Source organism: Chrysochloris asiatica, unplaced genomic scaffold, assembly GCF_000296735.1.
Source record: "Chrysochloris asiatica unplaced genomic scaffold, ChrAsi1.0 scaffold00003, whole genome shotgun sequence".
Lineage (NCBI taxonomy): Eukaryota > Metazoa > Chordata > Mammalia > Afrosoricida > Chrysochloridae > Chrysochloris > Chrysochloris asiatica.
Window position 1 is genome coordinate 1203249 of NW_006408521.1, and position 23914 is coordinate 1227162.

General features: G+C 38.2%; 1 protein-coding gene across 1 annotated transcript in view; it reads right to left on the reverse strand.

Moving 5' to 3' along the window:
* BICC1 (BicC family RNA binding protein 1) overlaps positions 1-23914 on the reverse strand; it is a 366532-nt gene that overhangs the window by 241961 nt on the left and 100657 nt on the right. The window contains exon 2 of the mRNA XM_006831098.1: positions 20720-20766. Coding sequence (XP_006831161.1) covers positions 20720-20766 — 47 coding nt within the window. The remainder of the gene's footprint in view (positions 1-20719; positions 20767-23914) is intronic.

Genomic DNA, 23914 nt, shown 5'->3' on the forward strand with positions numbered 1-23914 from the left:
TATGAAGAAGAACACACAACACCAGGACTGGAGAAAGGTTCATTAACAAACTGTTAATCATATAACACAATTTAGCTTTGCAAAGAGGACTTTAAATACTTGCTTGTGATGATCTCAAACTATAGCCTTCAGTATGCATCACAGCACAATGTAAAGAGAAGAAGAATCACAAGTGAGCCAATAAGCCACATCATGATAAATGGAGTAAAGACTGAAGTTATCAAGGATTTCATTTCAGAACAAATGCCCATGAAAACAGAGATCCAGAAATCAAATGCTGTATTGCTTCAGGAAATTCTGCTGCAAAAGACCTCTTTTAAAGAGCAAAGGTATCACTTTTAGAACTAAGATGTTTCTGGTACAAGTTATGATATTTTCAATTGTCTCATATGCATATAAATGCTAGATCAGAGAAGATTTGATGCATTTTAATTGTGGTACTGGCAAAGAATACTGAACAAAGGAAGTCTGTCAGAGGAACAAACAAATCTGTGTTGGAATAACAGCCAGAACGCTTCTTAGAAATGAAGATGGTAGGATTTTGTCGTATGTATTTTGAGCATGTGATCAGGAGGGACCAGTCCCTGGAGAAGGACATCATGTAAAATACATCAGTAAAATAGATGAAGACCATCAATGGGATGGATTTACATAATTGCTGCTACAACGGGCTCCAATTGATCAAGGATTGTTTGAGAATGACCCAGGACCATGTAGTGCTTCATTCTGGTGTACTTTGGGTTGCTACAAGTCAGAACCAACCGTACAACACTCAGCAACCACCATAAGTGAATGAGAAGACAAAGCAATGCTGTTTGACGTTTCAAGTTTAGATCCTTAAGCATAGTTGTAATATAAAAATTTTGTCAGATTATTTTTATATGTACATATTCTTTTGTTGACTTTAGTTATAAAGTGATGTGATGAACATTTTCTGCATTAATATTTAAAAAAGAATCATGGCGTGACCTGAAATGGCTTAGACTCTCTTCCTTATCATGAGTCTCACTGAAAAACTATACATTTAAGATGTGTCTCCCTTGTGTAACTAGGAGCCCAGGTAGGGTAGTGGATTACGAACCAGGTTGCTAACCACAAGTTTAGCAGTTCGAATCTACCAGTCCCTTGCCCAGAGAAAGATGATGCTCTCTGATCCTATAAATATTTACAGCCTTGGAAACCCTACACAAGGTCACTCTGAGCCAGACCCAAATGGATGGCACGCAACTACCACCACCACCCTTGTATAACTACATCACACCCAGTCATAATGCAGGTATTGGACAGTGAAAAGAAGACATTTTCAAATGATTCACTGATTGTTCAACACTGGAGTTTCTATCAGAATTTTAAAATTTTCCAATCAAATAATATTGAGAAATGTTGAATATTATTATACACTGATAAAGTCATAAAATTCAAATAATTATCAAAGGCTAAAAGCAGTTCTGCTGGAAAAATTTTTGCTTCCCTGTGTAGCATCACTCGTCTATCAGCTTGTCATATTGTGGTGGCTTGTGTGTTGCTGTATTGCTGAAGTTATGCCACTGACATTCAAATGACAGAAGGATCAATCATTGTGGACAAATTTCAGTCAAGACAACAGACTAAGAAAGAGTAGAAAGGAGAGTTGAACAACTTCTCAGAGATTAGCCACTGAAAACCATACGAATATCAGAACATTGTCTGATACAGTACTGGAAGATTATCCCTCAGATGAGAAAGAACTCTAAGTATGAGTGGGGAAGAGCTGTCTCCTTTAATTAGAGTTGACCTTAATGATATGGATGCAGTAAAGCTTTCAGAGTTTAATCTGCTATGGGGCACAACTCAAAATGAGAAGAAACAGCTGAAAACATTCAGTAATTACCAAAATATGAAATGTATGAAGTATGAATCTTGGAAAATTGGAAATTATCAAAAATCGAATAAAATGCCTAAAGATTGATATTCTAGGCATTAATGAGCTGAAATGGACAGGTGTTGGCTATTGTGAATCAGACAACCACGATTTACTATATCAGAAATGTCGTATTTATCATGAAAAAGAGCATTTCAATGTCATTCTTGCAGTACAGTGCTGTCTGTGATAGGAAATTTTCATATGCCTACAAGGAATACCAAGGCACTCTGGTAGTTTAGTGGTCATGAGTCAGGCTGCTAACCTCAAGATCAGCAGTTTGAAACTACCAGCCGTTCCGCAGGAGAATAATGAGGCTTTCTGCTTCCGTAAAGATTTACAGCCTCAGAAATCCTATGGAGTATCGCTATGAGTCGCGACTCCACAGCACACCACCACCACAAGGAATACCAGTTAATAAACTATTACTCAAAATTTACCCACCAACCATTAACACCAAAGATGAATAAAGTGAAGAACTGTACCAACTTTTTCAGTCTCAAATTGATCAAACATGCAATCGAGATGCATTGGCAATCACTGGTGACTGGAATGAGAAAGTTGGAAACATAGACGAAGGATCAGTAGTCAAAAATACGACCTTGGAGAGAGAAATAATGCTGGAGACTATGATAGAATTTTGCAAGACCAACTCAAAGGTACTTAATAACAACAACAGGGGAAACTACAAATTTATTGGATTAAACAAGAAGAATCAAACAAAGATGGAAGTAATGCACAGATCACTATACCAAAAATATCAGTCTACAATCCACCATTTCAATAAGCAGCATATGATCAAGAACTGGTAGTACTGAAGAAAGAAGGTGAAGCTTCATTGAAGACCCTGGCATAAACAAGGGTCCAGGAATTGGGAAAAGTACAGCCAAAATGCTCCTTAGACGTGAGAACGGTGAGACTTCATCTCTCATGCTTTGGCCGTGTCATCAAGAGGAACAAGAACATCATGCTTAGAAAAGGAGAGTGTTGTGGATCATAACATGCTATGGAGACCACTGCAAGGAATGGTAATTCCAGAACACTTAATTGTGCCCATGAGGAACCTGTACACACACCAAGAGGCAATCATTACAACAGAACAAGAGGATACTGAATGTTTTTAAAAGTAGGAAAAGTGTGCATCACCTTGTATTCTCTTACCACATTTATTCCATTTGAATGCTTAACAAATAACCTGAGAAACATGATTATGTGGAGAAAAATGTGGCATGAGGATTGAAAGAAGATTCATTAACAATCTGAGATAGGCTTGCTTACCGAAGCTCGCAGAACTTACTGATGAAGGTCAAAGACTATAGCCTTCAGTACCGATTCCAATTCAATGTAAAGGAAATAAAAATTCTCACAAATCACATCAGGATAAGTGGAGAAAATATTGAAGTTATCAAAGATTTTGTTTTACTAAAGCCACAATTGGCGCTCATGGACGAAACCAACTGATGTACTGCACTAGGCCAATCTGCTGCAAAGACGTCTCCCAAGTGTTAAACAGCAAACATGTCACTTAAAGGACACAGGCGTGCCTAACCCAAGTCATGGGATTTTCATTCGCCTCATATGAATGGGAAAACAAGTTAATGCATAAGGAAAACCATAGAAGAATCATCACATTTGAATAATGGTATTGGCAGAGAATACTGCATATACCATAGATTGCCAGAACTAACAAATCCATTTTGGAAGAAGTATAGCCAGAATACAGAGTCACTATATTACAGAAACAATGATAGTGAGACTTCCACTGTTCAACGCTTGACATGTTGTCAGGAAGGACCAGTCCCCAGAGAAGGACATCATGCTTGGTAAAGTGGAGGGTCAATGAAAAGGATCAAGATCACAATGACATGACCTGATACAGTGGCAGCAACACTGGGCTCAAACATAACAATTGTGAGGATGGCACAGGATAGGGCAGAGTTTCATTCTGCTGCACAAAGGGCTGCTATGACTTAAAGGCTACTCAATGGTATCTAACAACAATAATGAGCCGAAAGGAGTTTTGTAATGAAAACCTTGCTTTACTGTCTATGTGGAAGCATTTCTCAAAATTATCCATCCTACGACCACGGACCTTTTCTTCATAATCATTAACAGTGCACACTTAGCGCTTTACAGTACAAAAACAAACTACTGCCATTGAATGAATTCTGACTTACAGTAACCCTATAGACTGAAATAGAACTGTTCTATAGAACAGCTTTTTCCTGCAGAGTGACTGGTAGGATAGAACCACTGACCTCTTGGTTAGCAGCAAAGAATTTAATTAATCACTGCACCATCATACCAGGGAACAGTTAGTCCTAAGAAAATTAAGCTGAGCATAAAATGAAATTCATTAATAACAAGAAAAAAACTGCACAGTCATTTCTCCTTTATCAACAATAGAGGCCAACATGAATTTATATTTTCTATTTTAAACTTCTATATTTCAGTGGTTCCCAAATTAGAATGCATATTAAAGTTATCTGGGGATATACATATATATGTTGTTGTTAAGTGCCATTGAGTCTGTTCCAACCCATAGCAACCCTGTATAGGGTTTCCAAGGAGTGACTGGTGAGCTTGAACTACCAACTTTGCAGTTCAAATGACTTTGCAGTCGGAGCTCTGGTAGCATAGTAGTTACAAATCGGGTTGCGAACCTAAAGGTCAGCAGTTCAAAACTACCAGCTGTTCCGTGGGAGAAAGATGAGGCTTTCTGCTCCCATAAAGATTTACAGCCTTGGAAACCCTGTACAAGGTCGCTATGAGTCAGAACTGACTCCACGGCACATAACAACAAATACTAATAATGCCTAGGCCTTGCCTCCAAAATCTCTGGCTTGGACATCGAAAGTGTCTAAAACATCCTTAGGCAAATCTGAAGCCAGGGCTAAGAACACTGGTCAAGATAAAGAATTTGTTATTGATAAAAAGGTTGGGGAAATGGGAAAAGGAACATGAACTCCAGGTCATAGCTGAGCTAGAAAATGTGCCCCTAAAAGACTGAGAACTGGCTGTTCTTATTCTGCCTACAACATTGGATCATAAGTCTTCGCGGCCTCTTCTAATTGTCATCATTTCACTGGTAGTTTAATGCTAACACTCAACTATGCTAAATTAGCAGCCAAAAATTTCTGTAAGAGAAACGTTTAATTTTATACAAATGGAACCAAATTTTGAATCCCTTGCCAAATTTGAATCAATGGTATCTTTTTCTCTAAAAATGTGAGCTTTATTTACATAAAATATATAATCAGAAATAACTACAAAACCAAAACTTCCAACTATTTTCCTAAAAAATGCATAACATAAGGTTTAATGATGCTATTAATTTCATAGCTGTCATTCTAAACTTGGCAATTTTTATCACTCAAAATGTAATGAATGCAATACAATGGTTAAAAGTTCACCTTTTAAAGAACAGTTAAAAGGTAATCTCCCTGGGAATGCAATCTTCATCCAGGAGAGTAGTGGGAAAAACTAAGTGATACTATATCCCTAAACTCAACACTAACAACGAAGGCAGAAGCTATAAAACAAACTATTCATTGCAAATTATTTGGTAATCTTGGCTACCATTTTTAATGCACATCAGGTTTGGGCAGACAATGAATAGAAACAATATGACCTATTAACTTGAATCTGGTTATCCAATCCTTTACCCATCCTCGCACCCTTTCCCTTGAATCTCTGAATCATTAACTCAGATGAAATAATATCATAACATAATAAAATTTAAACTAATTGGTTTCCTTGACTGTATGTAGAAGCAACATTCTCCCACATCACTGGAAAGGTACTTGGTTCTTTCTGCCAGAAATGCCTTTCTGTTTTGCCTCCATTTGGGTTACAAAATCACAGCCTTGGGAGACATTTTGACCTAATCTAAGAAACGCTTCCTCAGAGCCTTCCCTAATCTTACCAATATACTAATATGCATATTTTTTACCTTCAAGGAGTCTTAGTGTGGTGTTACAGTATAAGCATTGCACTGCTAACCACAATGGCAGCAGTTCAAACCCACCAGTTGCTCCTCAACTCAACTCATAGCACTTAACATCAACCTATACTTCAAAGTTGTATTCAGACACTTTCTCCTCAGAAAAACCTTCTTTAATTCCTCATTTTAAAACCAACTCTTTTTCCCCTTTTGTTCTACTATAAGTTCTTACCACACTCAATTGCATTTACCTGCCACTTTCCTCTGAAGAATGGTGGTCTTGAGGGCAGGGACCATTTGACCCCTGTTCGTTCATCAGTACCTATACTTGGTACATTACCTGGCATGGGAAGAGCAACAAACATTTTATGAATGACTTCCATGACATTTCTGTAAAGTCTGTGTGATCATCCATTGTAATTACTATTAATAAACATTGCTTCCCTTCAGATTGGAAGCTATTTGAAAGTAGGAATTATTACATCTTTAGTATTCACATAGAATTTAGAAGACCGAGAGATTTTAGATTTATAGATTACGAGACAGCTCAACCTATTTTTCATATATAAGAAAAAAAGTGAAACGATACTTGAATAAGAAGAAACAAATATAAACATGCTCCAAATAAGTATCGACAAAATACTATTTCTTCTATTTTGTTGACACCTTCCTTTCAATTTACTGGCAAAAGTCAAAAAAGTATAGGAATCGACACAGGGAATCTATACAAAGCTTCTCAGACAGCACCTCCTACTGTCTTGCAGATGAATGCAGATCATCGTCTTAGAAAATTTCATAGAAAAACAGAACAGGAAGAAGTTATTTTTAAGAAAACAACTAACTAGTGAGTTTCAAGTGATTTTTGTATTCACAGGGGACTAAGGTTTCCCGGTAACTTCAGAGTAAACATAAGGAACATGGGAACTGAAGCTGTATTTTGGAAGTTTTTTTGTTGATTTTTCTTTTCTTTTCTGTTTTAAAAAATAATAGTGAACTCAAAAAGGAGAACTGAGAAGGCAACACTGAAGCTTCTATACTTTGGTCTGCCATTGGTTTCAACTCTAACTTTTCTCACAACTTACTTAGCAGCACTTTAAGGAGTGATTTGAATGGTTGATGATACATAAGTACTAAAAGTAGCTAATGCATAAGGAAGAAAAGATATACCAGTGCACTTTCTTGGACTACGATTGTTTCAGAAAAAGAGAGAGAAAAAAGAAACAAAGAAAGAAAGGTAATTTTTTGTTTGTTTGTTTTGTTTTTTTACCACTTTTATTACCAAAAAGGCAGCTCCTTGCAGTGAGGAGTTTATGTCCGATGAAATAAGAAACTGCATGGGAGCCGCTTTGGGATAAGCCACAACTGCTAAACATATTAAATGAAAGGGTAACATTCAGGATGGTTAATAATTTCATTCAAGGATAATGTTACTCAGGGAAGGAAGAGTAACAATGTGTTTCTATTAACCACTAGTAAGAGAAACTGAAAAGTTTATCTTACTGCATGTTGGGTGACTATAAACTTCCCACATAAAGGATAATATTGACTAAAGCGTATTAACGCTAGTGACCCAGGAAGAGGAGAAACTTCTGACATGTAGGGTGAAGTTTCATTAATAAATCTTCTCAGAAAAGAATAGCACTTGCTTTTTCACATAAGATATTAACAACAATGGCCCTATTTTTCCTTGAATACTACTGCTAACTGATTGGTAAAAGAAACACAACTTGATAAGAACACTGCCCACAGAGAACATTCATAAAACGCACTCTGGTATTGCTATTGTATAATCATTTTAAATAAAAAGTTTTGGGGAATTTTCTGTTCTACCTATATGTTGTTGTTAAGTGCCGTCAAGTCGGTTCCGACCCACAGTGACCCTATATAGGGTTTCCAAGGAGTTATTAGTGAGCTTGAACCACCGATCTTGCAGTTCAAATCAACTTTCAATCCAGCGCATTTACCCACAACACCACACCAGGACTTTGTCCTAACTATATATTGTTATTGTTACATGCCGTTGAGTTGGCTCCAACTCATAGCGACCCTGTGCAGGGTTTCCAAGGAGCAGCTGGAGAGCTTGAACCACTGACCATACAGTTCAAACCAACTTTGCAGTCCAGTGCGTTAGCCCAAAGTGTCACACCAGGACTCTGTGCTGTTTGTTGTTGTTGTTGTTAAGTGCCGTCGTGCAAGTTCCAACCCACAGCAACCATGTACAGGCTTTCTGAAGAGCAGCTGGTGAACTTGAACCAATGACCTTGCAGGTTCAAATGGCTTTGCAGTTTGGTGCATTAGCCCAAAGTGCCACACCAGGACTCCATCCTAACTATACAGATATAGCTTAATTGAACCATTTACTGAGGGATAAAACTACTACTGCTACTACTACACACGCACACACACACACACACACACCTTTATAAACTCTTTGGAAAATAAGCATTTGGATAACTGTTCACTAAGAAGCGACATTTTAGTCTGAGTTGTGATTACAAGTTCCTTGCTACATCAGGAGAAGGGAAGAAGATGGAGACACAACTGTAAATCAAAACCTGAGAGGCATCACAGATGACAGCTCCGTCTGTTTCTTCTGATACATCTGTTTCTCACTCTGTTTTTGGCTCCATCGACTCCTCCTTGGATAGGTTTCTTCTGCTTACTCATGACTATTGTTCCCTCTTAACTCCAGCTTTCCCACCGTCCTCACTGCTACTCGAGATTTCTCCCTTACCCCATCCTTTATCATGACCAATCAGACCTCACCACAACCTCAGGTCATAGTTTCCCAATTTGCTAGGGTTGAATCTGGCTCCACTGACCTTTCAGAGGCAGGTCATACAAATCATGGCCACTGCCCACAGAAGACCACTGGGGCAAGTACCCACATCCTGGCCCCAACGGCTATGACTAGAAGAACAGGGAAGCAGAGTCACAGGTCAGGAATCAGGGCTTTTGCCCCTCCCCTTTTCTTCCTAGGGCATGTGGGAAAGTAGGCACCATAATTGCATGAACTACAAGGCATGTAACTGAAGTACATAAATAAAGTATGTGTGCATAAACTGTGGTTGTTGTTGTTGGCTGCCGCTGAGTTGGGCCCTGATTCATGGCAACCCCATGTGTTTAAAAACTACTATCCAGACACACACACATACACAAACAGATTTTTTTTAAAGAAAAAATCAAATGCAAAACACTAAAATCTCAAACAAAATATTCTTTTGTAAATAGCAGAAAGAATTACAAAACTGAAGGAATTATTCAGGGATGACAACAAATCATTACTGTAAATCTCCTAGACAAAAATAGTAAATTATCAGGAGTACAAATTTCAGAATAACTAAATGTGATGGGATCTGTAATCTGCCTGCTTCAATTTACTACAGTGAGACCGAGAGAGACAGGATGCAACAGGACTGCCTTGCTTTTCTGGGTCTCCAAAGTTTTCTGTCTTTGACAGGATATACTTTTCTATCTCTATTAGTGAAAAATCTTAGTCTTCCTTCTCTGACAAGTTCCCACCTTACAGAGGTTCCTGCTTTGGTAGGTCAGTCATATAACCCATTTATTAAAGTGCCTCCAGTCTTTGGCTGTCTCCCCAATACACCAATCATATAAATTCACAGTCCGACCATAGTAAAACATGCAGCTCCGGGCACAAGTTATCTCAGTATAGAACAGTCCACCAAAGAGGGTATATATAAGTGTTGATTTAAAGAAAGGCATTCACAACAAACTTAAATATTCTAAGTCCTGTCCGACAATAACATGCTGCCAATAACATGACCAAAAATCAATCCCATACTGTTTGAACCACAATAACCTTGTCTAGAAGGAAAGAAACAATATCACATCCAGCTTTAAGATGTGTTGATTCTTTTGAAACACCATCAGTAAACTATACAGCTCTTTTTAAAATGGATAGCATTCATCTGAGTTGGATTAAAAGGCACTGTATCAACTCTATATTGTGTATACTGTCACCCTGTCACTGAGTTGTTTACGTTAGCTAACCTATAAAGTCCTTACTGAAAAACAAAAGTGTCTTCAAGAATGATGCTTTCCATACCTTCATACTCTGATCACCGTATCTGTCCCATAGTCTCCAAATGAAATGTCAGGTCAAGAGCTTACAGAGACAAAACATGTCAGTCCCATGCACAGAGGCCTGTATCTGCCAGTCTGAGATCAGCAAGCATCCTCGTCTTATGTTATGTATCTACCAATAACATTGGAGCCAACCTTTCTTCTGCAGTTAAGATTGGCAAGAAATGTCAATTCCTCATGCCAGTGACTAACTCAACAGTACCTAAAGTTTATATATAATCTTGAACTACTTAAGGATCGTATGCACATTACTGATACCACGGCCTCACGGTAACTGTATTGCACCCAGGTATTGATGCTAGAAGAGGTTTAATGACTACACTACAATCCAAAGTTTAGACATATCAGATTACAAATATTACAGTGGGCATTAAGGTTATTTTTCATTTTTCACAATTATAAAAATTACCTCAATGAGTATCTTTACATATTGGTCTTCAGACACATCTCTATATCCTATGTATATATTAAGATTGAATTTGTCTTATACTCTATTATATACAAAAACATATATAAACAATTAAAATCACATAACAATCAAATAACAATACACACGTGACCAAACAAATGCAAAGGTCCTATGATTATAAATAATCAATATTAATCCTTTCTCAAAATATTTAATGATACTATCTCCAAAATTCCTTGTACCCAATCAGAAATGTTTTTAAGTTTACATAGTAACAATTTACTAGTGTTGTTTAGGTTGATCTGTGTGTATGGAAAAATTGCTGAAACTGGGAAACATCCTTGTCCCCAGAGACAGGTCTAGTACTTCCTTGATACTTAAAGACAAACAAGTAAGGCCATGGGGTCTCCCTATTATATGACTTAGTATGTAACCTTGCACACTGCCACATCTCTCTTCCCATCCTACAAAAACCACACCTTATCTTCACTCGGTGAAAAATTGAGTGTGCTCTGCTTTCCCAATGTCCAAGAGCTGCCTCATCCATAAGTGCATCCCAATAAACTTATTCATCCATTACTTAGTAGGAGTATTTGGGGAGATCTAGGAGTCCTGGTATGGATGTGCGGGCAAATGCATCAGACTGCAAAGTTGTTTGAACTGCAAGGCAGTGGTTCAAACTCACCAGCTGCTCCTTGGAAACCCTCTACAGGGTCGCTATGGGTTGGAATCGACTTGACAGCACTTCACAACAACAACAACTGAGCTCTGAGCTGCAGTAGTAGCCACGTTTATTATTTAAATCAGGGATTTTTGTATAGCACTGTGCAATGTTGGAATTGTTCTGAAGCAATATTAACTATAAACAAGGCAAGTAAGTATATCACAGCAATTTTCAATTAACAGAAACACTGACAAATGCAGGAATTAAGGTATGCAAGTAATCCACTGAGATAAAGCATTTTACAAAATAATACAAATGCCTTCTTAAACTACTACCAATAAATCCCTTACCTGAAGCATTCCATGGCCACTCAATCCTGGGTACATTGTAAATAAGTAACGAATCCAAAGTTCAGTTTGTGTCCCTCCTATTTTTATAGATTCAATTTTTATTTTCCACATGATCCACTATTTTCCATTGTATTTCAAAAAGAGGGAAGATAATTTGAAAGCAACTAAGCTTACAGCAGATATTAGAATTATTCTTCACTTAAAAAATCTTAGCAACAACTGTGCTGCCTTCACTACAATCAAAACATTCACTTTTTAAGAATTTCAATGATATTCCCTGTTTCCAATGTCACAGGAAAAAATGAGAAAAACAGTAAATTATGACTTTCATAATGCAGTTGCATACTACACCTATCAAAAGTAAAACCAACTACACAATACTGCAGTACAACTCAATACACATGGTTCTACAACTCACTAAAAGAAAACGCATGCAACACAACTCAGTCTTTCAAATGTACACAAACAAAGACTGAAGAAATGAATGAACACATCACTCAGAAATCTTTTCTTACTAATGCTTATCTGATAGATAGGAGCTGTATGTCTAATCTTGTTTATTGTTGTCAGGGGCCATAGAGTTGATACCAGCTCACAGAGACCCTATAGACAACAGACTGAAACACTGCCCTGCAGCGCTCCAACTTCAACTATTGCTAATCCTCCAACACCATAACTCAAATGCATCAATTCTTCTACGATCTTTCTTATTCACTGTGCAACTTTCACATACATATAAGGTTATTGAAAATACCATGGCCTGGGTCAGATGCACCTTAGTCCTCAAACTGTCATCTTTTCTCTTGAGTACTTTAAAGATGTCTTGTGCAGCTGAGTTGCCTAATGCAATGCATCATTTGATTTCTTGACTGCTGCTTCCATGAGTGTTGATGGATGATTCGAGCACAATGAAATCTTTGACAACTTCAACCTTTTCTCCATTTATATGGATGATGTTTATTGGTCCAGTGGTGAGGATATTTTTGCTTTCTTTACATTGAGATGCAACCCATACTAAAGGCTGTGGTCTTTGAACTTCAGCAGTAAGTATTTTAAGTGTTCTCTGCTTTCAGCAAGTAAAATTGCATCATCTGCTTATCGCAGGTTGTTAGTAAGCCTTCCTCTAATTGTGATGCCATGTTTTCCTCATATAATCCAGTTTCTTGGATGATACACTCAGCATACAGACTGAATAAGCATGGCTAAAGAATACAACCCTGGTGCACACCTTTCCTAATTTTAAACCATTCAATGTTCCTTGCTGGAACACACAGTTCAAACAACTGCCTCTTGGTCTATGTACAGATTCCTCATGAGCACAATTATGTGTTCCAGGATACTCATTCTCTGCAATGATGTCCACAGCTTGTCATGATCCACACAAACGAAAGCCTTTGTGTAGTCAATAAAACATCTTTCTGGTATTCTCTGCTTTCAGCCAAGATCCATCTGGCATCAGCAGTGAGATCCCACATTCCACATCCTCTTCTGAATCCAGTTCGAACCTCTGGAAGTTCTCTGTCAAATTATAGTTGCAGCCTTTTTGTATTTTCTTTTGCAAGATTTACTTCCATGTGATATTAATGATATTGCCAGTGATTTCTGCATTCTGTTGGGTCGTCTTTCTTTGGAATGCTCAATCAATTAGCCAGGCGCTTGTCTTCCAAATTTCTTGGCATAGGTGAGTGAGTGTCTCCAGTGCCACATCAGTTTATTGAAAGATTTCAATTTGTATTCCATCAATTCCTGGTGCCTTGTTCTCTGCCAATGCCTCCAATGCGCCTTAGACTTCTTTCAGTATCACTGGCTCTTGAAGATGTGTTATCTCTTGAAATGGTTAAACATCAACTATTTATATTTTTTTTGCTATAGTGACTCTGTGTTTTCCTTTCTACCAAATCATAAGATTTAAAAAACAGGATGCCTTTAACAAGTTACCAGAAAATGACCAAGCAAACTTTCTTTTGTAGTGCTATTTTCATCCCTAAGTTGATAAGGAGTCAATTCTTCCTATCCAGCCAGTTATGAAGTCCTTGTGTGGTGCTGTAGGATCAGCACTGGACTGCTAACCACAAGGTCAGCAGTTCAAACCTACCAGCTGCTCCTCAGAAACCCTATGAGTTGGAACCAACTCGACAACACTTAACAACAACAGCAACCAGTTATGGAAAAGAACCATGAGCACAATTTTCTCACCTAAACATATTCCCTGTGCAATAATTTATAATCATTTACAAGAAGTCAGCACCTTTGATTTTAAGAACCTAATGTCCATTAGTGATAACATCCATTGGTGATCATCTTTACTTACTTGGATTCATGCCCAGACTTCAGAAACTATCGTTACATCAAATAAGGACACTTTACTACATCAACTTCTTGTTGTTCCAACTCATAGCGAGTTTGTGGTTGGCAGTCCAGTGTTTATTCCACAGTGCCATATCAGGAGCTGTACCTTTGAAATTATGAATCATACACACATAACCTACTGAGAAAAATGTTAAAATTAAAACTTAAAAATACCATAATTTTGTTTTAGCCAAATTTAACATTTTATAGGTAAACATAGAGATTCAGTGTTGAAAACTGTATGTCCATGGACTAAAGTTAATTGAATTCACTTTTTTAAATTAAATTTAAACTTTTTTCTATTTTATTCAAGGAGCATGAATCATTCAACAAATATAAAATACTGGCCAACTGGGCAGTGTAGAGTAATTGTGAGTAAGCAGAAGCTTCCCCTAAATAAAAAGATTTAAGCACTCCCACCTAGGAGCTCCTAATGCACTCATTTTGAGATACCTATGGAGTCCTGTTGTGCGCTGTGAGTTAATGCGCCAGACTGCAAAGCCATTTGAACTGCAAGGTCAGTGGTTCAAGCTCACCAGCTGCTCCTCGGAAACCCTATACAGGGTCGCTATGGGTCGGAACCGACTTGACGGCACTTAACAACAACATTCCACCTATATGCACTGGACTGTTAATCACAAGTTTGCAATATCAGCACTTCAAACCCATCATCCTCTCCTGAGAAACTCAATACAGAGTCACTGTGAATCAGAACCAACTCTACAGCACAAAACAACAAAAACGTCCCTCACGTTGCCATCACGTACAGACTCTGACTCCTGGTTACCCCATACGTTCCATGGTAGAACTGCTTCATAGGGTGTTCTTGACCATGATCCTTATGGAAACAATACAGCAGATCTTTCTCCAACAAAGTCACTTACTGGGTTCAAACGGCCAACCTTTGGATTAACAACCCTGTACTTAATTTTGGGGTACCCAAACCCAAAACCCACAGCCAATTTTGACTCACAGTTATATTATAAAGGATTTCCAAGATTGTACATCTTCACTGAAATAGACAGTTTCCTCTTTCCCCCATAGTACTGCTGGTGAGTTTGAACCACCAACCTTGCCATTAACAGTCCCAATACATCACCAGGGTTCTCTGAACTTTAAGATATCGAGGAAGTCCATTCTTCTTCTCAGCAATTTACCCTAAAAAAAAAAAAAATCTGCTCCTTTTCAATCTCTATGTGCCCAAAGTTTATCTGTTTAACTTAAAAAAAAACAGAGCAAGAAATAAAAACACACCGGTTATTATTAAGCCATGGAATCAGCTCCAACTCATAGCGACTCTGTATAGGATTTCCAAGGCTTTAAATCTTCTTCTCCTTCAGAGCAACTGGCAGACACAAACCTCAGACCTTGTGGTTCACAGTTCAGCGCTTATAGGTGAAGTAGCCTTGGTATGGCGCTGTGCGTTAATGTGCTAGATTGCAAGGACAGTTTGAATCGCAAGGTTGGCAGTTCAAGCTCACCAGCCACTCCTCTGAAACCCTATACATAGGGTTGCTATGAGTCGGTACCAACTTGTCAGCACTGAACAACAACTGTATTATGAAAAAGAAAAATTTACAGGTCTGTTTTCCAAATGAATGTCCAACTTTTATGTATAATTAAGAGTATAAAACATCTAAGCATTTTAAATCTGTGATGTATACTTTGGGGAGAAATGATGTATACAGTCCAATGTAATGGAAAATATGGCTTTCTTCATTTATAATGCTGACTGAATTCTGTCTTCTGCAGCCAGGGGGATTACAGATTGCTAAAGCATTTTGCTGCTTTGATGAGTTGCGTGTAATACAATCATTGTACCCCTCGTCACCCACTATACTGTAACACATTTTCCCTTCCAAGATCTGGCCATAGACATTTCACAAGAGGAGGAAAAAAGAAAATGATTAAAAGGAAACAGGACAGACAGTGAGTAAACCATGAACAACTGCCCAAAGAACTAAAAAAAAAAAAAAAAAAACAGCAGATAGATTCCATGTGTTTCCATTAGATAAAGTTGCTATGAAGGATAGAGGGAAAACCAGAGAGAATATTGATAAGGTTATACCCGTTCCTTCCACACAGATAGAGCCAAAGAATAAGAATTCAATTACTGAGGAATTCTTAACACAGAACAACATTATGGGTGTATCTATGGCAAATCATCTAATTTTTGCCAATAGTATGTATCAGAAGGCCAGAGAATACTAAAAATTACTTGTCCTATAGATTTGATACACATACAAGAAAGACTAAGAAGAGTCTGTAAACAGGAATTCTCTTTCAAAGGTGGGAATGTTGTTATTGTTGTAGTTGTTAGGTAACATCCAGTCAGTTCCGACTCATAGCACCCAACAGAATGAAACACTGTCCAGTCTCACCCCAGCTTCGCAATTGTTATGATGCTACAGATTTTTTTTCTTATTCTCCTTAAATTTTATCCGCTCTGTTGTTGCTGAGAATATGCACAGAAACACACACACCAATTCAACAGTTTCTACATGTACCACACATCAGCACTGACTGCATTCTGCTCCTCTTCACAGTCGTCTTCCACTATTAACATAAACTCACTGCCCAGTAAAGTTCCTGCCGAACCTTTGAAGCTCAATGTGCTACCAATTTCATCACATATACCCAAACCCACCACAATCATTTCTGACTCACAGAGACCCTGAAAGACAGAGGAGAGCTGCTACCTAGGGTTTCTGAGGCTGTGATGAGGCTGTGAATCTTCTTTCTCCCATTGAGCAGCTAGTGGATTTGAACCACTGACTTTTGAGTTAGCAGCCCAATGCTGACTTCTTAAAAGAGAATAATGCTCAAGGCAGATCTCTTTTACTAGTCAAACTAAATTACTGTTTGATTTTAAAAGACTTTCGGAGGTATTTTTGGCAAAAGAGGAAGTTGTTCATGAAGGTAATTAGCATCACATTCCATATCCTCCTCCCATTCCTGACTCTCCTTCTTCCTCTGTTGTTCCAAGTGAAAAGAGACCAACTGTAATGCCTTCCTTGGATGGCCAGTTGCAAGCTTTTAAAATTCCAGGCACTATAAAACAAAGTAGGAGGTAGAATAGAAATACTAAACACATTATTAGGCCAATTAACTGAGACCCTAAACCTTCAAATCAAAGAACCAAATCCCATGAGTGTTTGGATGCATATAAGTAGCCATTGCAACTATTTTTCTCTTTTTTTGTCATCGCAAATTTATCTACCACACAATTTTGGCAATTCAAGTTTTAACAGATATACAACTTACTGACAGCAATTATAATAATCGGCTGTAAAACAGTACTTACTGTTCATTAATAGGATTTTTCCATCACCACTAACCACTTCTTCCTACTCCCTCTGTATGTTTGTGTTTGCCTCTTCTTCGATTAGTGAGGTCAAATAGTACTTAACCTTTCATAGCTGACTTGTTTCATCAGCCTGTCTTCAAGCACTCTCCATATGCTAGTATGTATCAATACTTTACCTCTTCTACCTGTTGAAAAGTATCCCATTGTATGTATATACCACATTTTGTTTACACATTCATCTGTTGAATGGGCATTGAGATTGTTTCCACCTTTGGGCTATTGTGAACCAAGCTACAATGAACACTGATATATCTGTCTCTCGAAGTATCTGCTTTCAAGTCTTCTGGGTATATACTTAGCAATGGAATTGCTGGGCCAAACAATAGTTCTATCTTTAGTGTTTTGAGAAACCATCATGTTGTTTTTCCTAAGGGCTATACCATTTTACATTCCTATCTGCAATGGAAAAATGTTTGTTCATACAAAGACAACCAAAAAAAGTGAAAAGGCAAGCTACTGATGGCAAGAGTATCTTCAGAAATCATACATCCAACGAGAATCTAATACAAAAATATAAAACTTTGACACTTTACGAACAAAAAGACAAATAAATGAGTAAAAGACTTGAATAGACATTTCACCAAAGTGGACACCCAAATGATCAGACATATGAAAAGATGCTCGGCAACATTAGTCACCAGAGAGGTACCAATCAAACCCGCATTAAACTATGACCAAAAATGGGGCCCATGACTCTAACTCAGCTTGTGGAATACACACATGTCCCTGGATTCTAACATGTGTTTCTATTTAAATTTCTGGAACGTACACACAGGTCCACAAAGAGTGATAAATATAAGGAAATCTTCTAAGAATGAAGGTCCTTTATGACCACATATACTGCGTTTTGATTCAGCTTTGAAAATCTCTGAGTCATCCCAAACTGAAAGTCTGCTTTTTACATTTACAACTTAAATAAGAATAATGGGAAAAAATCCTGCCATAGATAGCATCTATTTTAATTCCAACAGTTAACCCAAGGCAAATCTATCATTTCTGCTATTTGTTCTCCTCCCCTATCAGCCACCCTGCTCATCACAGGATGCTCAGTCACCTACCCTCTCCTCCAGGGCCCTACTCAATACATGGAGGCAAATTAGTAGAGGACAAAGGAATCTGGTATTAGTCATCTCTATGTTCTGATGGACTGTTTCTACTTTGGGTGACTTGATTTGAATAGACACTACTATAAATACCATTTGCATTAAAAGTCTTTTACTTCGAATTATTTGGGGGAAAGCCCCAATCACCATCTAACTAACATAAAATAGGTGACGACAAACAGCGGGGTCAAGAAGCTCCTGTGGAATTATTCTATAGAAGAGCAACCTCTGATTTAATCCAGAGGGAGTGATATGAGTAACGCCCTTTCTTATCTAGGTTCCCCAATTCTTTGTCAAAGATGAGTTAGGGAGTGGTCTGCCATGGGCTTCTTAGCCCCTCCCCTAAGGGCCAACAAAGCAAGATGCTTAAAAGACTCAGAACTCATCCTGTCCTGACTAAATCCATGTGCACATACCAACATCAGGACCAATTCTCCCCAGTTCTCTCTCTACTCTCCAGGACAGAACACAGGTTAATGGGCTTCTTCAATTCCCTGAACTTTGCAACCTTTCTCTCTGATGAAGATGGCCAGGTATACATTTTCCTGCATCTACTTGTATAAGAATCCAACTTAACATAGTGCTTAGTAGCATATCTTCCTTTTTAACCCCAAACTAACAGTGTTTTTCATTCAGGTGGGTGTATAAAACCAATCTACAATATTAGGTAATTTTGGATATAACAACAACATCAACAAAGATAAATGTGCAAACAATATAGGAGAAAGGTGAAAACCAGTAAGATTCTTAACATAATTCTAACAGCTGGTGTTCATGTTAATCCAACTAAAGGCAGCGTGATCACTGAATTCTGAAATGCCCAGACAAAGTAAAATACTACTAAAGTCAGTTAATACCAAATCAGAGGCTTCAGGCATGGTACATAAACTTCAACAGCATGAGCCTAAAGTATGTTGAAAACTGGTAGTCAGACACATTCAAGTTTGGCCAGAACAGAGCTTTTAATTAAATTTAAAAAAAAAAAATTAATCCCTCTAAGGAAGGTTCCCCCTATACAAAAAAGGCGCTTCATTATATAAATAAAGTACTATGAACTAACTCCTTGCACTATGAATCTCTTATATATCGTGTGTCAGCCAAACGCTTGCAGTGTAAATTGAATGTTTTCTTCCACTTCTGAACCTTCTGACAGGCTGGATTTGCCTAGAATGTCCTTCAAACCCACCCAAATCTACCTTTTCACCCAGCCATCTTGTACTCTTCCAAGGTCCTCCTGAAGTTCTTTTTAACCTCCCAAAGTCTTGGCCAAGTGCTCAACCCTTTACGGCCTCAAACTATTCTGCTGTGTATCTGTGTGACTATATCCCCAGACACCAGAAACACCAGTAGGGGTGGATCCATGCCTGGCTCGTTTTGGTGTCTCCAGTGTGCATACATAGTAGGAGGTAACAAAATACGTTCAGAATGAAGAAAGGGGAAATACAAGTATCAGCTCTAAAAATATTTGTTTTAAATACCCTGGAAAGGGAATGCAGGTGAATGATGAAACTGAAAATATTAGATCACACAAAAGGCAAGAGAGTAAGGAGGCTTGCAAAATTCATCTCTGACTGCACATATGGGTTTTCTCCCCTCAAAGGTTGGCTGACCTTCTAAAACATTATTTAACATTATCTAAAGCTGCTGCTGCTGTTGTTGGTATTTTTTTCCTTGTTGTTGTTGTTATGCGCCACGGAGTCGATTCTGACTCATAGCAACCCCATATAAGGTTTCAGAAGAGCAGCTGCTTAGTTTAAACCACCAACATTGCAGTTTAAACTGACCTTAAGGTAGAGTGCTTACCCTATGGTGCTAGACCAGGACTTCATAGATATTCATACACACACATAAATACACACACACACACACCACTCGTTTTGCTCTTCTATAGACAAACATGAATTCAAGTTATTTGACAAGGCAGACATTTTCCTTCATATAAAAACATTTATTTTAAGAAATAGAGTTAACTAGAATTCAGTAGTAAGCAACGTTTATGATTTTTCATAATCAGCCCTGATCAGATTAGATTGTCTCACTGAAGGTCACAATTTTGAAAGGATGACCAGAGGTCATGAATGAGTCAGTCTACAGGTGCATATTTTTGTCAATTACATTAATCTGCCGATGAGCATGCATTTAGGAAATAAAGACTCTTTCCCCCTAACTCCCAGGACAAGTATGCACTAGGTGAGGAAAGACTTGGGGACTAGAAATATAAAATAAGATAATCCGAGCATTTTGCTCATCCATGTATGAGAGATTAACCTGGCAGGCCTCACTGTCTTGCTGCATCCTTACCTCCAGACAACACTCCACTTGCCCAGTTTAACAAAGGCCTTTGAGGAATGGTTCAGTCCCATATGTCATCCTTCCCTTCTCTTGTTTCCTAAGCTTTTCCAGTTATTTTTTAAACTCTTACTTCCCTTCATAGGGAAGGAGCACTCTCACGGGCTTCTAGTATAGCTGTTGGGACAGGTCTACTATGCCTTTATTGTCACCAAGGCAAGAGTAAAAAGTGACTTACCTTTTGAAAAAAGTCCTCCCCACTTTTGCCTTTTCCTTCAGCAGCAGCTGTAAATAAAAATGTATACATTTAAATTTTTGTATCATTTATTTTTTTCTATTTGTACATGCAAACAACTCGAGTGTCGAGTATGAGACTACAGAGGTGAGCAATAACATCTGCTAATCCATTAAGGAGCTCTGGTAGCATAGTGGTTATGAATCGGGCTGCTAACCTTAAGGTCGGCAGTTCGAAACTACCAGCAGTTCCACGGGAGAAAGATGAGGCTTTCTGCTCCCGTAAAGATTTACAGCCTCGGAAACTCTATGCAGGGTCACTATGAGTCGGAACCAACTCTACGGTACTTAACAACAACAACAATCCATCAAACCTCTGATGCAACACTGATAAAGACTAAAGCCCTAACTCAATTGTATTCCAGTTTTAAAGAATTTCATACTGCTTTTCCTTCTCTGAAGGACCCACACATCTCTAGTTATGCACAGTGGTGAAAGTGATCCCCTTTTGTGAAGCTGAGGAACTACAGTAACAGATGAGGTATACCACAATATTCAGCTGGACTGCTCAAGATTCCCATCTGTAATGAACTTTAGGTGTGAGGTTGCATTTTCAACAGGTGGTTCATCCAACATGGACTAGTTCTGAGCGGTTTTGGTTTTACACTTTGCAAAGACCATAAAATCTACTTTAATTTCAGGGGCAGTGTATACAATACTTTAATTCATTCCTCCATTCATATATAGAAAAAGAGAGAAAAAACAATGGGAGAATTCAGCAATAATGGTAAAGTCCATAGCCATCCACAAAAAAACTAAAACTGAGAACTTAATTAAAAGGTCATTGTATTTGAACATTCATTGAAAACTTTTCATTGTGAACTGAGTGAAGATTTACAGACAGATCATCAGTTTTATACTCAACAAAGCATACACTTTGCTTCATTTCAATGACTGCAATCCCTTCCATGTAACATCCGTTATCCCACCTCCTCCCTGTGATTATTTCCATTCCTCCTTCTTTCCCCACCATTCTGAATTTTATTTAGATAAATGCTGACCTTCTGATATTGAATGGCTGATCATTCCATGAGTGTTGTTGCCCGCCTCCACCCTTATATCCTTATCTACTGTTTAGTTGAAAATTGAGCCAAAAGGGTGAATTCCGTTCCAGGCCTGAAGCATAACCAAGGGTCATAGTTCGGGATACTCCAGTCTCTTGATGACCAGTTGTTATTGTTGTTGTTGTTGTTAAGTGCCGTTGAGTCGGTTTCGACCCATAGTGACCCTGTATAGGGTTTCCAAGGAGATGCTGGTGAGCTTGAACCACCACCCTGATCTTTTTCATAATTTTGAGTTTTGTTCCACATTTTCTCTCACTCCATCCAGAACCTTCAAATGCGATTCTTTTCAGAACAGTTGGTAGCCATGGCCAGACACCATCTGGTCTTTTGATATCAGGATCATGATATAACTTTATATCTATGTGTTGTTGTTGTTGTTAGGTGCCATCAAGTCGGTACCGATCCATAGTGACCTTATGCACAGCAGAACGAAACACTGCCTGATCCTGAGCCAACCTCATTACTGTTGCCACACTTGAGTCCATCGATGCTTCCACTTGGCCAATCCATCTCATTGGAGGTCATCCTCTTTTTCTCTGACCCTCCATATTACCAAGCATGATATCCTTGGTCCCTATTTATGTGGTAGCCTATAAATACCGGACAAATCCAGTTCGCTAAATTTAAGTATCTGTAACTCTATGAACATCTTTTATTCATTTGTGGAGGTGCCTGGGGAATTTCATTAAAAAGAGAAAGGAGAAAGAGTCAAAAGCACCTTGCTTGAAAGAGCCTTAGATTAACTTTCTCAGAGAGCAAACATCAAATAGTGTGTGTATGTGCATACTCTTTCTCACAAACACACACACATATAGACATCACATGGGGGCTTCAATAAATTTGTGATAAAATGGAATTGAAAGATAGCGAATTTTCCCCAAACTTCTTGAAGTCTCATCATATATATATATATATATATATATATATATATATATATAAAGAGAGAGAGAGAAACATCTGTGAGTCAGAACTCAACAGGACGGCCTTGCGTTTCCAGGTCTTATACGTTTTCCACCTTTGACAAGGTTTCATCTACCCACTTTTCTTACCACTTATCTTAGTAGAAAATACTTGCGTTTTCCTTCCCTGTCAGGTTCTGCCTTACACGGGTTATATGTATATGGTGTGTGTTCATATGTGTGTACATCCAGAGGACTTGGTAAAATATTGAAGAACCAAAGAAATGAGCTAGATTAATCACTCACATTGTCACTGAACAAGTTTTGACAAGCACGCAGTATACCCGTGCCATTCTGTTAGGGAGAGGATTCAAAAGTCAATGAAATTGTCTCGGCTTCCAGAGAGATAACTATTAAATTCAAATGTTTTTTATTGAAAAATTAAAAGACTTTTTTTTGCAATTTTGAGGAAATATTTAATCAATATATTTTAATCCAAAAATAGCGCACAAAGTACATGCTTCTATGATATCGTAGAAGAGTTTGAGGAAATGTATGAAAACAAGAGCTAAAAAGAAATGAATAATTTAAAATTATATTCTCCTGTGTGGTAATGTGAGCTGAATAATGATCCCAAAGACACCCCTATCCTAATCCCAAGAATAGGCAATACGTTACCAACTGTAAAAATGGCAGTGGGGGTGGCATTGGATCGCCTCTAACTTCATAAGGGGAAAGGAGAACCAAATTCATTAGCCCGAAGTCAATTTCAGTGAGGCAGACATCAAACTCCGGTCTCTAACTTCCTTTGCCAATTTTCACACCAACCTTCTCTCCCACATTGCTCCACTTCTCTTCTGCTACATTCAATAATTCATTGCAATCACCACACAGAACTCACAAACAATACACACATCATGGGGTTTATCAGAAATGCTCAAGATACATTCCTTCTGGTAGTTCTCTGTAGGTGTCAGTGTGGCTCTGTGTGTTAATGCACTGGACTGCAAAGTCAGTTTGAACCACAAGGTTGGCAGTTCAAGCTCACCAGCCCCTCCTCAGAAACCCTATATACAGGGTTGCTATGGGTTGGAACCAATTCAATGGCACTTAACAACAACAACAAGGTGGAAAGAGCAAATATATCACTTTTAGGACTAAGGGTCAGATTCAAGC